The 14,435-nt window shown below is 62.5% G+C and overlaps 1 protein-coding gene across 2 annotated transcripts; it reads left to right on the plus strand.

Moving 5' to 3' along the window:
* The first annotated feature begins 3,304 nt into the window (after positions 1-3,304).
* Positions 3,305-14,258, plus strand: MAZ (MYC associated zinc finger protein). Of its 2 annotated transcripts, XM_090130287.1 has the most exons (6): positions 3,305-3,879; positions 5,840-6,528; positions 8,287-8,350; positions 10,004-10,175; positions 11,805-12,085; positions 12,546-14,258. In XM_090130287.1, the coding sequence occupies exons 1-5, from the start codon at positions 3,844-3,846 to the stop codon at positions 12,077-12,079; spliced, it is 1,236 nt and encodes a 411-aa protein (XP_089986413.1). In that variant the 5' UTR covers positions 3,305-3,843; the 3' UTR covers positions 12,080-12,085; positions 12,546-14,258. The 2 variants fall into 2 exon arrangements, with proteins under 2 accessions (XP_089986413.1, XP_089986414.1); XM_090130288.1 differs by lacking the exons at positions 11,805-12,085; positions 12,546-14,258 and adding an exon at positions 10,258-10,296 and having other exon boundaries at positions 10,004-10,206.
* The last annotated feature ends 177 nt before the right edge of the window (positions 14,259-14,435 follow it).

The following is a 14,435-nucleotide window of genomic DNA, read 5'->3' on the forward strand; positions in this document are numbered from 1 at the left end:
CCCACACCCCCAATTAACCCCAACCTCCCCCCACCCCCAATTAACACCTCCCTGTCCACACCCCCAATTAACCCCATCCTCCCCCCATCCCCAATTATCCCCTCCCTCTCCCCCACCCCCAATTAACCCCTCCCTTCCTGCCCCTCTCTCCAATTAACTCCAACCTCCCCCCACCCCCAATTAACCCCTTCCTTCCCCCACCCCCAATTACTCCCTCCCTTCCTGCCCCCCCTCCAATTAACCCCATCCTCCCCCCACCCCCAATTAACCCCATCCTTCCCGCCTCCCTCTCCAATTAACCCCTCCCTCCCCCCACCCCCAATTAACCCCATCCTCCCCCCACCTCCAATTAACCCCTTCCTGCCCACACCCCCAATTAACTCCACCTCCAATTAACCCCAACCTCCCCCCACCCCCAATTAACCCCTTCCTTCCCCCCACCCCCAATTAACCCCAACCTCCCCCCACCCCTAATTAACCCCTCCCTCCCCCCACCCCCAATTAACCCCAACCTCCCCCCACCCCCAATTAACCCCTCCCTTCCCCCACCCCCAATTAACCCCAACCTCCCCCCACCCCCAATTAACCCCTTCCTTCCCACACCCCCATTTAACCCCTCCCTCCCCCCCACCCCCCAATTAACCCCATCCTCCCCCCACCCCCAATTAACCCCTTCCTGTCCCCACCCCCCCCAGGCCGTGCCGGGTTCCGTGCCCTGCGTTCAGTTCCCTACGGCCCCCCCGAGGCGGTGCTGCCATACCTGGCCAGGAGGGCACAGGAGCACCCAGAGCTGCCGGGCAGCGCCCAGCAACGCGCTGCTCTCAGCATGGAGATCCGAAGGAGGCTGCTGCCGTGGGCACGGGGCTCTTAGGGGGGAGATGGGGGGCCTGGGGGGGGAGATATTGGGGTCTGAGGGGGGGTATGGGGGTCCTGGGGGGGGCTATGGGGGGTTTTGGGGGGGAGCTGGGGTCTAGGAGAGGGAAATGGGGGGAGATGGGGGTCCTGGTGGGGGATATTGGGGTCTGAGAGGGGATATAGGGGTCCTGTGGTGGAATATGAGAGGTATGGGGAGTGAGTTGGGGGTCTAGGAGAGGGAAATGGGGGGAGCTGGGGGTCCTGGTGGGGGATATTGGGGTCTTGGTGGGAGGATATGGGGGTCCCGGAGGGGATATGGGGGTCTTGGAAAGCGGATATTGGGGTCTGAGGGAGCATATTGGGGTCCTGTGGTGGGATATGGGGGTATGGGGGGGGATATGGGGGTCCAGGAGAGGGAAATGGGGGGAGATGGGGGTCCTGGTGGGGGATATTGGGGTCTGAGGGGGGATATGGGGGTCCTGGGGGGGATATGAGGAGTATGGGGGGGAGCTGGGGGTCTAGGAGAGGGAAATGGGGGGAGATGGGGGTCCTGGTGGGGGATATTGGGGTCTGAGAGGGGATATGGGGGTCCTGTGGTGGAATATGGGGGGTATGGGGGGGATATGGGGGTCCAGGAGAGGGAAATGGGGGGAGATGGGGGTCCTGGTGGGGGATATTGGGGTCTGAGAGGGGATATGGGGGTCCTGTGGTGGAATATGAGAGGTATGGGGGGTGAGTTCGGGGTCTAGGAGAGGGAAATGGGGGGAGATGGGGGTCCAGGAGAGGGATATGGGGGGAGATGGGGGTCTTGGTGGGGGATATTGGGGTCTCGGTGGGAGGATATGGGGGTCTGAGGGGGAATATGGGAGTCCTGTGGTGGGATATGCGGGGTATGGGGGGGATATGGGGGTGCTGGGGGGGGAGATGGGGGTCCTAAGTGCCCAGCAACGCGCTGCTCTCAGCATGGAGATCCGAAGGAGGCTGCTGCCGTGGGCACGGGGCTCTTAGGGGGCAGATGGGGGGCCTGGGGGGGGAGATATTGGGGTCTGAGGGGGCATATGGGGGTCCTGGGGGGGAATACAGGGTCTGAGAGGGAATATAGGGGTCCTGTGGTGGGATATGGGGGGTTATGGGGGGGATATGGGGGTCTAGGAGAGGGAAATGGGGGGAGATGGGGGTCCAGGAGAGGGATATGGGGGGAGATGGGGGTCTTGGTGGGGGATATTGGGGTCTTGGTGGGAGGATATGGGGGTCTGAGGGGGAATATGGGGGTCCTGTGGTGGGATATGGGGGGCATGGGGGGGATATGGAGGTCCAGGAGAGGGAAATGGGGGGAGATGGGGGTCTTGGTGGGAGGATATTGGGGTCTTGGTGGTAGGATATAGGGGTCCCGGGGGGGGATATGGGGGTCTTGGAGAGCGGATATTGGGGTCTGAGGGAGCATATGGGGGTCCTGTGGTGGGATATGAGAAGCACGCGGGGGAGCTGGGGGTCCAGGAGAGGGAAATGGGGGGAGCTGGGGGTCCTGGTGGGGAATATTGGGGTCTGAGGGGGGATATGGGGGTCCTGTGGTGGGATATGAGGAGCACGGGGGGGATATGGGGGTTTTGGGGGGGAAATGGGGGCATTGAGGGGGTTTTGGAGATCCTAATGTAAGTCTGAAGGACGTTGGGGTGGGTCTGGGGGTCCTGAAAGGGGTCTGGAAGTCCTGAAATGGGTCTGGGGGACATTGAGGGGGTTTGGGGGCACATCTGGGCCATTTTGGGTCCCTTCGGATGATATTTATCCCCGACTGACGACATTTTGGGGCAAATGTGGGCCATTTTGAGGCTCCTGAGATGGCGTGCAGTGAATCCTTGACACCTTAGAATGGCTTTTTGGGGCGCTTTTGGGTAACTTCAGTGCCTAAGAATGGCTTTATATCACACTAAAGCCCTCTTAATGCTCCTGGACTGTCTTTAAAGCTACACAGACGCCCCATTGGGCACCATTTGAGTGTTTTTAGGGGTGACGCCGGGTGGCCCGGGATGCCTTTGGGCCCTTTGAGGCGATCTGGGCCTGCTCTGGTGCTCCGGACCCCCCATTGCCGACCCCACCGTACCTCCATTCCACGCTACGGGGCTCCTGCCGTTCCCTCCGCACCCCCGTGGAGCTTTAGCCGTCCCGTTCGGTTTGGCCGGCGCGGTTTACCATCGTCAGACCGCGCGCCGTTCCACTCCGCTCCCCTCCCCGTCCGCCCTCAAAATGGCGGCCGCGCCTCACGCCTCACGCGGTGGGCGTGGCCTCGCTTCGCGCCTCGCCCTCCTCCCGACCAATCAGCGCGCGGCTCTCGGCCGTTTCCACAGCAACGCGCGTGGCCCCGCCCCCCCAGCTTCCCGCCCTTCGCGCCTCTCCCCTCTCCACCAATCAGCGCGCGGGATTCCGCCGTCTCCACGGCGACGCGCGTAGCCCCGCCCCCTCGCGCCCTTCGCGCCTCTCCCCTCCCTCCGCCAATCAGCGCGCGGGGTTCCGCCGTCTCCATGGCGACGCGCTGGCCCCGCCCCCCTCCCTCAGTCACTGCGCCCCAGGGGCGCTCGGTGCGCGGTCGGCTCCGCTCGGTTCGTTCCCCGTTGGGCGCCGTTCCGCTCCCCGCCGCCGGTCCCCCGTCGCTCCCCGCCGCCCAGCGGCGCGCCGATCCGCGGTAACAGCGGGGAAAGAAGGGGGGGGAGGGGGCGGTCCCGCTCGGCGCCCACCCTCCCCCTCCCCCTCTCTCATAGGGTACAATGGTTCGGCCCGAGGGGGGGGGCGGGGCGCGGCCGCCATTTTGCGCGCGGCGGCGGCGGCGGCGGAGGAGCGGAGCGGGAGGAGGAAGGGAACGGTGGGGGGGGGGAGGTGGGGAGGTGACGGGCGAGCGGCGCGGCCAATCGGAGCGCGGCGGGGGCGGGGCCTGAGACAATCGGAGCGCGGCGTGGGGCGCGGAGCCCCGCCCATCTCGGCCCGGCGGCCGCCATGGACGCGGGAGGATGGAGCAGCTTCATCTTCCAGGTACCGCCCCGGGGGGCGGGGCTTAGCGAGGGGGCGGGGTCTGAGGACGGGGGCGGGGCTTTGACTTGGGGGCGGGGCCCGATTGGCGGGGCGAAAGGGGGCGTGGTCCAATCGGCGGGGCGAAAGGGGCGGGGCTTAAAGGGGGGCGGGGTGTGATTGGTGGGGTTAATCCGGGTGTGGTTTGATTGGCGGGGTGAAAGGGGCGGGGCCTAATGGGGCGGAGCGAATGGGGCGGGGCTAACAAAGGCGCGGTCCGATTGGCTGGGTGAAAGGGGCGGGGCTTGTTGGGGGTGTGATCTGACCGGTGCGGGGAAAGGGGCGGGGCTTATTGGGGGTGTGGCCTCATTGGCGGGGCCGATTGGGGGCGGGGTTAACGGGGGCGTGGTCCAATCGGCGGGGCTAAAGGGGCGGGGCTTACACGGGGAGAGGCTTTATTGGCTGGGCTAAACAGGGTGCGGTCTGATTGGCGGGGATGAAGGGGAGGGTCTTACTGAGCACAGGGTCTGATTGGTTGGGTGTAACGGGGCGGGGCTTGTTGAATGGGGGCGGGGCTTGGTTTGGGGGAGGGCCCTGATTGGCCAGGATACGCCGGGGTGGGGTTTTGTGCGGGCAGGGCTGGTTGGGATGAATGAAAGAGGGCGGGGCTTGGCAGGGTGTGGGGCCTGATTGGCAATGCTGAAGGGGGCGGAGCTAAAGGGGAAAAGCCTGATTGGCCAAAGGAGCTGAGGTCTTATAAGCGTAGCTAAAAGGGGCGGGGCTTGAAGGAAGGTCCTGATTGGTTGGTCTTCTGGGTGTGTCTGGCCCTTGGGGGCGTGGCTTTCTGGAGGGCGTGGCCTGTGATTGATCAAGACTTGGAGTGGGCGGGGCTTGAGGGTTTTTTACATGCGGGGGCGTGGCCACCGAGTGGGCGGAGCTTGTGGGAGTGTCTATAGGTTCTGGGCGTGGCTTTGTGCTTGATGTAGCCTGTGATTGGTCAGAGCCCACAGCAGGCGGGGCTTATAAGGGTGCTTGTTGCTGGGGGCGGGGCTTAGCGCTGAGCCTGGCCAAACATTAGTCAATGCCTGGAGTGGGCGGGGCTTTGTTGAGATCTGTGATTGGTCAGAGCCCGGAGTGGGCGGGACTTCTGGCTGTGCTCATCGTTTAGGGGTGGGCTTTGTGGTGGGCGGGGCCAGATTCTGGGCGGAGCTCGTGTAGAAATCTGGACGGGGGGGCGTGTCTTTGTGATGGGCGGGTCCATCGATTGGTCAGGTGACCTGGAATGGGCGGGGCTTGTGAGTGCCAGTTTGGGGGGCGTGGTTTTTTTAGTGAACGGCGTCAGAGATTGGTCAGTGCCCTCAGTGGGCGGGGCTTAGGGGGTGTTGCTTTCACCTGGGGGCGTGGCTTTTTTCCTTGGCAGGCGATTGGTCTGAGCCGGAAGTGGGCGGGGCTTACGGCTTTCCTATCGAATTGGGCTGCAGGTGCTGGCCTGTGATTGGTTTGTTCCTCGAGTGGGCGGGGCTTATGGTTTTCTTATTGCATTGGGCTGCAGGTGCTGGCCTGTGATTGGTTTGCTCCACGAGTGGGCGGGGCTTATGGTTTTCTTATTGCATTGGGCTGCAGGTGCTGGCCTGTGATTGGTTTGTTGCTCGAGTGGGTGGGGCTTATGGTTTTCTTATTGTATTGGGCTGCTGGTGCTGGCCTGTGATTGGTTTGCTCCTCCAGTGGGCGGGGCTTATGGTTTTCTTATTGTATTGGGCTGCTGGTGCTGGCCTGTGATTGGTTTGCTCCACGAGTGGGCGGGGCTTACTGGTTGCCTCCCACCGGGGGGGGGGGCGTGACCTTTGATCGCTCTTAGCCGGAAGTGGGCGGGGCTTACGGCGTTCCTAATTGCGTTGCGTTGTGGGTCCTGGGCCTGTGATTGGTCCGTTCCTCGAGCGGGCGGGACACGCGCTGCAGCCAACCAATGAGCGTTTCCCTCCAGCCGGCCCCGCCCCCCGCGGTGGCCCCGCCCCCCGACGCCCTCCCCCCATCGGAGCTGCTCCCCCCGCTGCTTCCCGACCCCTCCCCCGCCACCGCCGCCGCTTCCACCGTCGATCCGGGAGCTTTAAAACCCGCTCCTCCCCTACCGGAAGCACCCGTTCCTCCACCGGAAGTCCCCCTTTCTCAAGCGCCGGAAGCGACCCCTCCGACCCGGAAGTCCAAAAGCAAAGGGCCGTACGTCTGCGCTCAGTGCGCCAAGGAATTCAAGAACGGTTACAACCTGCGGCGCCACCAGGCCACGCACGGCGCCAGACCTCCCGCCCTCATGGGGGCGCTGTCGCAAGGCTCCAACGCCGCCGCATCCGCCGCCGTCTCGTTGCTCCCGGACGGCAGCGCCGCTTCCAGTCCTCCCATCCTCATGGGGGCGCTGTCGGACGGCACGACCGGAAGCGGCGCCGGAAGTGCCCGCAAAAGGAAGAGCCACGCTTGCGAAGCTTGCGGGAAAGCTTTCCGTGACGTTTATCACCTGCGGAGGCACCGTTTGGCCCATTCGGACGAGCGGCCGTTCCAGTGCCCGGTGTGTCAGCAGCGATTCAAGCGGAAGGACCGCATGGGGCACCACCTGCGCGGACATCAGGGCGCCGTGCACCGCCCCTACGCCTGCGCGCACTGCCCCAAGGCCTTCTCGCGGTCAGTCTCTATGATCCCTGCCCTCTTTTGGCCGCTCTGGCACTCGGTCTCTATGATCTCTGCCCTCCTTTGTCTCTTTCACACTCAGTCTCTTTCATCCCTGCTCCCTTTTGGCCCCTCTTGCACTCAGTCTCTTTGATCCCTGCCCTCTTTTGGCCCTTCTGGTGCTCGGTCTCTATGATCCCTGCCCTCCTTTGTCTCTTTCACACTCAGTCTCTATGATCCTTGTCCTCTTTTGGCCCTTCTGGCACTCAGTCTCTATGATCCCTGTCCTCCTTTGTTCCTTCTGGCACTCAGTCTCTATGATCCCTGCCCTCCTTTGTCCCTTTCACACTCAGTCTCTATGATCCCTGCCTTTATTTGCCCTTCTCACACTCAGTCTCTATGATCCCTGCTCTCTTTTTGCCCTTCTGGCACTCAGTCTCTATGATCCCTGCCCTCTTTTGGCCGCTCTGGCACTCAGTCTCTATGATCCCTGCCCTCCTTTGTCTCTTTCACACTCAGTCTATTTGATCCCTGCCCTCCTTTGTCCCTTTCACACACAGTCTCTATGATCCCTGCCCTCCTTTGCTTCTCTCACACTCAGTCTCTACAATCCCTGCCCTCCTTTGTCTCTTTCACACTCAGTCTCTTTAATCCCTGCCTTCGTTTGCCCTTTTCACACTGAGTCTCTATGATCCCTGCCTTCCTTTGGCCGCTCTGGCACTCAGTCTCTATGATCCCTGCCCTCCTTTCTCCCTTTCACACTCAGTCTCTATGATCCCTGCCCTCCTTTGTCCCTTTCACACACAGTCTCTATGATCCCTGCCCTCTTTTGGCCGCTCTGGCACTCGGTCTCTATGATCCCTGCCCTCCTTTGTCCCTTTCACACTCAGTCTCTATGATCCCTGCCCTCTTTTGGCCGCTCTGGCACTCGGTCTCTATGATTCCTGCCCTCCTTTGTCCCTTTCACACTCAGTCTCTATGATCCCTGCCTTTATTTGCCCTCCTCACACTCAGTCTCTTTGATCCCTGCCCTCTTTTGGCCCTTCTGGCACTCAGTCTCTATGATCCCTGCACTCCTTTGTCTCTCACACTCAGTCTCTATGATCCCTGCTCTCTTTTTGCCCTTCTGGCACACAGTCTCTATGATCCCTGTCCTCCTTTGTTCCTTCTTCCCTTCTGGCACTCAGTCTCTATGATCCCTGCCCTGTTTTGGCCCTTCTGGCACTCAGTCTCTATGATCCCTGCCCTCTTTTGGCCCTTTTGGCACTCGCTCTCTATGATCCCTGTCCTCCTCTGCCGTTTTCACACTCGGTCTCTATGATTCCTGCCCTCTTTTGGCTCTTCTGGCACTCAGTCTCTATGATCCCTGTCCTCCTTTGTTCCTTCTGGCCCTTCTGGCACTCAGTCTCTATGATTCCTGCCCTCTTTTGGCTGCTCTGGTACTCGCTCTCTATGATCCCCGCCCTCTTTTGGCCCCTCTGGCACTCAGTCTCTATGATCCCTGTCCTCCTTTGTTCCTTCTGGCCCTTCTGGCACTCGGTCTCTATGATCCCTGTCCTCCTTTGCCCCTCTCACACTCAGTCTCTATGATCCCTGCTCTCTTTTGGCCCCTCTAGCACTCGGTCTCTATGATCCCTATCCTCCTTTCTCTCTTTTGCCCGATTTCTTTCCATTTTCCCCCATTTTTTTTCCCTTTCCCCGTTTCTTTTCTTCCCGTTTCTGCCCCCCTTTGCCCGATTTTGGCCTTTTTTCACCCAATTTCTGTGTCCTCAGCCCGGATCACCTCAACAGCCACGTGCGCCAGGTGCATTCCACCGAGCGGCCCTTCAAGTGCCAGGTAGGGCTGCCCCACAGCTGCCCCACGGCTGCCCCACAGCTGCCCCATAGCTGCCCCATGGATAACCCATAGCTGCCCCATAGCTGCCCCATGGCTGCCCCATAGAGACCCCATGGCTGCCCCACGGCTGCCCCATGGCTGCCCCACAGCTGCCCCATGGCTGCCCTATAGTGTGACACAGACTGCCCCACGGCTGCCCCATAGCTGCCCCATGGATAACCCATAGAGACCCCATGGCTGCCCCACGGCTGCCCCATAGAGACCCCATGGCTGCCCCACGGCTGCCCCATAGCTGCCCCATGGCTGCCCCATAGAGACCCCACGGCTGCACCACAGCTGCCCCATGGATAACCCATAGCTGCCCCATAGCTGCCCTATAGTGTGACACAGACTGCCCCACAGCTGCCCCACAGCTGCCCCATAGAGACCCCATGGCTGCCCCACAGCTGCCCCATAGCTGCCCCATGGATAACCCATAGCTGCCCCATGGCTGCCCCATGGCTGCCCCATGGATAACCCACGGCTGCCCCATAGCTGCCCCATGGATAACCCATAGATGCCCCATGGCTGCCCCATAGCTGCCCCATAGATACCCCCAACCCCACATATCAGGCTCCAGCCCCACATATCATCCCCCAGCCCCACATATCAGCCCCATAGATACCCCCAGCCCCACATATCATCCCCCAGCCCCACATAAGCATCCCCCAGCCCCACCTATCAGCCCCATAGATACCCCCAACCCCACCCCAGCCCCACCTCTCATCCCCCAGCCCCACACATGACACCCCATAGATACCCCCAGCCCCACCTATCATCCCCCAGCCCCATCCCAGCCCCACATATCAGCCCCCAGCCCCACATAACAGCCCCATAGATACCCCCAACCCCACCCCACCCCCACCTCTCATCCCCCAGCCCCACACATGACACCCCATAGATACCCCCAGCCCCACATATCATCCCCCAGCCCCACATATCAGCCCCATAGATACCCCCAGCCCCACCTATGAGCCCCATAGATACCCCCAGCCCCACATGTCAGCCCCATAGATACCCGCAGCCCCACCTATCAGCCCCATAGATACCCCCAGCCCCACATATCAGCCCCATAGATACCCCCACCCCCACCTATCATCCCCCAGCCCCACATATCAGCCCCCAGCCCCACATAACAGCCCCATAGATACCCCCACCCCCACCCCACCCCCACCTATCATCCCCCAGCCCCACATATCAGCCCCCAGCCCCACATAACAGCCCCATAGATACCCCCAACCCCCCCTCTCATCCCCCACCCCCACATATCAGCCCCCAGCCCCACATATCAGCCCCATAGATACCCCCAACCCCCCCTCTCATCCCCCACCCCCACACATGACACCCCATAGGTACCCCCAGCCCCACATATCATCCCCCAGCCCCACATATCAACCCCATAGATACCCCCAGCCCCACCTATCATCCCCCAGCCCCACATATCAGCCCCACAGATACCCCCAGCCCCACATAACAGCCCCATAGATACCCCCAGCCCCACCCCACCCCCACCTCTCATCCCCCAGCCCCACACATGACACCCCATAGGTACCCCCAGCCCCCCACCCGCCCCCAACCCCTGACCCCCCCCCACCCCCCCGCCGTGCCCCACAGACGTGCGAGGCGGCGTTTGCCACCAAGGACCGGCTGCGAGCCCACGCGGTGCGGCACGAGGACAAGGTGCCCTGCCATGTCTGCGGCAAGCTGCTCAGCGCCGCCTACATCGGGGACCACATGAAGGTGCACGGCCACGGCCCCACGCACGTCTGCGGCCTCTGCAACAAAGGTGGGGGGCTGTGGGGGCTGTGGGGTGGGGGGTTGTGGGGTTGGGGTGGGGTGAGAGTGAAGTTATGGGGCTGGGGTGGGAGATAAGGGGCTGGGGTGGGGGGTTATGGGGCTGGAATGGGGGCATGTGGGGCTGGGGTGGGGGAAGAGGAGCTGGGATGGGCGATGTGGGGCTGGGATGGGATGAGATGAGATGGGATGGGATGGGATGGGATGGGAAGGGGTGGGGTGGGGTGGGGTGGGGGGTTATGGGGTTGGGATGGGGGGATGTGAGGTTGGGGTGGGATGATGTGGGGCTGGGATGGGGGAATAGGGGCTGGGATGGGAGATAAGGGGTTGGGGCGGGGGGATATGAGGTTATGGGGCTGGGATGGGGGATGTGGGGTTATGGGGTTATGGGGCTGGGATCGGCCACGGCCCCACGCACGTCTGCGGCCTCTGCAACAAAGGTGGGGGGCTGTGGGGGCTGTGGGGTGGGAGATGAGGGGCTGGGGTGGGGAGTGGTGGGGCTGGAATGGGGGGATGTGGGGCTGGGATGGGATGGGATGGGAGTGAAGTTATGGGGCTGGGATGGGAGATAAGGGGCTGGGGTGGGAGATAAGGGGCTGGGGTGGGGGGTGGTGGGGCTGGGGTGGGAGATATGGGGCTGGAGAGGGGGGATGTGGGGCTGGGATGGGGGAAGAGGAGCTGGGGTGGGAGATAAGGGGCTGTGATGGGGTTTATGGGGTTATGGGGCTGGGATCGGCCACGGCCCCACGCACGTCTGCGGCCTCTGCAACAAAGGTGGGGGGCTGTGGGGGCTGTGGGGTGGGAGATGAGGGGTTGGGGTGGGGGGTTGTGGGGCTGGGATGGGGATTGTGGGGCTGGGATGGGAGATAAGGGGCTGGGGTGGGGGGTTATGGGGCTGGGATGGGGGGATGTGGGGCTGGGGTGGAGAGATGTGGGGCTGGGATGGGGGGCTGAAGGGTTATGGGGTTGCAATGGGGGTTATGGGGCTGGAATGTCCTGCACTACCATAGAGTTCAGATTTCCAGCCTGACAGCTCCCAGCGCCCCACTACCATAGAGTCCAGACCTCCAGATCTCCGCCACCATAGAGTCCAGACCTCCAGTACCATAGAGTCCAGACCTCCATCAGTATAGAGTCTAGATCTCCAGACCTCCAGTACCATAGAGTCCAGATTTCCAGTCTTACAGCTCCCAGCCCTGCATTACCATAGAGTCCAGACCTCCAGCCCCAAAGCTCCCAGCCACACATTACCATAGAGTGCAGACCTCCAGCACCATAGAGTCCGGACCTCCAGGACCATAGAGTCCAGACCACCAGTCCTGCACTACCATAGAATCGAGCCCTCCAGTACCATAGAGTCCAGACCTCCAGCCTCACAGCTCCCAGACACACACAACCATAGAGTCCAGCCCTGCATTACCATAGAGTCCAGACCTCCAGCACCATAGAGTCCAAATCTTCACCACTATAGAATGCAGACTTCCAGCCCCATGGAGTCCAGATCTCCAGTACCATAGAGTCCAGACCTCCAGCACCATAGAGTTCAGACCTCCAGCCCCATAGAGTCCAGACCCCCACCTCCACACCTCCCCCCATCTCTTCCCCCCCCGCTCCCCCGCAGGCTTCACGACGGCGGCCTACCTGCGCGTCCACGCGGCGAAGGACCACGGCAGCACGCAGCCCCACGGCGCCCGTTCGCTGCGCTGCCGCCTCTGCGGCGTCCATTGCGCCACGGCCGCCCAACTGCGAGGCCACCTGCAGACCCACGGTCCGACCCACGACGCTTCCGGTCCGGCTCACGGCGCTTCCGGTCCGACTCACGACGCTTCCGGTCCCGCCGCCGCAGCTTCCGGCCCCCCCCACTGCGAGGGAGGGGGAGCGGCGGAGTTGGGGTGAATGGAGGTGGGTGGGGCTTTGAGAAAGGGGGCGTGGTTTCGTCGGCGGGGGGGCGGGGCTTTAACACAAGGGGCGTGGCGTAGCGGTGGGCGGGGCTAAGGAAAGGGGGCGGGGTTACACTGGGCGGGGCTTTAAAGGAAGGGGCGCGGCTTAGGTGCAAATGGGCGGAGCTAAGAACGGAAGGAAGGACCGCGTGGGGGCGGGGCTTTTATGGAAGGGGCGTGGCCTGATTGGTGGGGCTGTGGGAAGGGGGCGTGGCATGAGTTGGGGCGGGGCTAAAGAAAGGGCGTGGCCACGATGCGGCGCTATTGGCTGAGCGGGAGTGGGCGGGGCTTTTAGAGGGGGCGTGGTCAGGGATGGGCGGGGCTTTAAGGAAGGGGGCGTGGCTTGGAGGGGGGCGTGGTTTCGTGGCGGGCCCCATAGATGCGTGGGTCTGTGGGGCAGCACGGCGTTTTTCTCCCCACAGGTTTGGGGCAGCGCTGCCCCACAGCCGCCCTATGGATCCTCCCCACCCCTATGGGGCACACGGAGCGGGGGGCACAGTGCAGATGGGGGGCTGCCCCATAGATGTGGGGGGCTGCCCCATAGATCCGGGTCGGTGCCCCATAGACGTGTGGGGCTGCCCCATAGATCTAGATCAGCACCCAATAGATGTGTGGGGCTGCCCCATAGATCCAGATCAGCACCCCATAGATGTGTGGGGCTGCCCCATAGATCTGGGTTGGGGCCCCATAGATGTGTGGGGCTGCCCCATAGATCCGGGTCGGTGCCCCATAGATGTGTGGGGCTGCCCCATAGATCCGGGTCGGAGCTCTGTAGGTGTGTGGGGCTGCCCCATAGATCCGGCTCAGTGCCCCATAGATGTGTGGGGCTGCCCCATAGATCTGGGTTGGGGCCCCCTAGATGTGTGGGGCTGCCCCATAGATGCGTAACACTAATTTTGTGGGGCTGCCCCACAGATCCGGCTCAGCGCCCCATAGATGTGTTGGGCTGCCCCATAGATCTGGCTCAGTGCCCTATAGATGTGTGGGGCTGCCCCATAGATCTGGCTCAGTGCCCCATAGATGTGTGGGGCTGCCCCATAGATCCGGATCAGCACCCTGTAGAACCAGACCAGCGCCCCATAGATGTGTGGGGCTGCCCCATAGATGCGTAACACTAATTCTGTGGGGCTGCCCCACAGATCCGGCTCAGCGCCCCATAGATCCAGACCAGAACCCCATAGATGTGTGGGGCTGCCCCATATATCCGGGTCGGAGCCCCGTAGGTGTTTGGGGCTGCCCCATAGATGCGTAACAGTGATTCTGTGGGGCTGCCCCATAGATCTGGCTCAGTGCCCCATAGACGTGTGGGGCTGCCCCATAGATCCGGCTCAGCGCCCCATAGATGTGTGGGGCTGCCCCATAGATGCGTAACATTAATTCTGTGGGGCTGCCCCACAGATCCGGCTCAGCACCCTATAGATGTGTGGGGCTGCCCCATAGATTCGGGTCAGCGCCCCATAGATGTGTGGGGCTGCCCCATAGACCCGGGTCAGAGCCCCATAGATGTGTGGGTCTGCCCCATAGATCCAGCTCAGCGCCCCATAGATCCAGACCAGAACCCCATAGATGTGTGGGGCTGCCCCATAGATCTGGGTTGGTGCCCCATAGATGTGTGGGGCTGCCCCATAGATCCGGGTTGGTGCCCCATAGACGTGTGGGGCTGCCCCATAGATTCGGGTCAGCACCCCATAGATGTGTGGGGCTGCCCCATAGATCCGGGTTGGTGCCCCATAGACGTGTGGGGCTGCCCCATAGATCCAGATCAGTGCCCCATAGGTGTGTGGGGCTGCCCCATAGATCTGGCTCAGTGCCCCATAGATCCGTGGGGCTGCCCCATAGCGCCCCCAGGCCCCGCCCACAGATGTTCCGAGGCCCCGCCCCCATTTTAAGCCCCGCCCCCCTCCAATAAAACCGCGCTGCGGCGCCCCCCGGGGGGCGGGGAAAAAAACCGGAAGTGATGCCTATTGTCTGCGCCGCGCGCCGGAAGTGACGCTCAAACGCCTGCGCCGCGACCGGAAGTGCCCTCACCACGTGGCGCAGCAGCAGCAAAACGAAAGGAAACGCAAAGAAAACAAAAAACCCCAAAAGCGACGAAATTCACCTCAAAAATCGCAACGGAGCGCCGAGGGGGGGGGGGGAGGGGGGGGGCACGGCGATTTGGGGCCGTTTGGGGGCAACTTGGGGTCAATGATTCCATCCCCCCCCCCACCCCAAATTTTGGGTCAATTTTGAGCCATTTTGGGTCAGTTCCCTCCCCCCCCCCCCCCCGATTTTGGGTCAATTTTGAGCCGTTTTGGGTCAAAGTTTCCACC

The sequence above is a fragment of the Phasianus colchicus genome, chromosome 40, assembly GCF_987193195.1.
Source record: "Phasianus colchicus chromosome 40, bPhaCol1.hap1.1, whole genome shotgun sequence".
Lineage (NCBI taxonomy): Eukaryota > Metazoa > Chordata > Aves > Galliformes > Phasianidae > Phasianus > Phasianus colchicus.

Coding starts and splice junctions, on each gene's coding strand:
- MAZ (XM_090130287.1), top strand. CDS start 3,844: ATGGACGCGGGAGGATGGAGCAGCTTCATCTTCCAG. Junction 3,880..5,839: donor GGAGCAGCTTCATCTTCCAG/GTACCGCCCCGG, acceptor GTTTCCCTCCAG/CCGGCCCCGCCCCCCGCGGT. Junction 10,176..11,804: donor CTGCGGCCTCTGCAACAAAG/GTGGGGGGCTGT, acceptor GCTCCCCCGCAG/GCTTCACGACGGCGGCCTAC.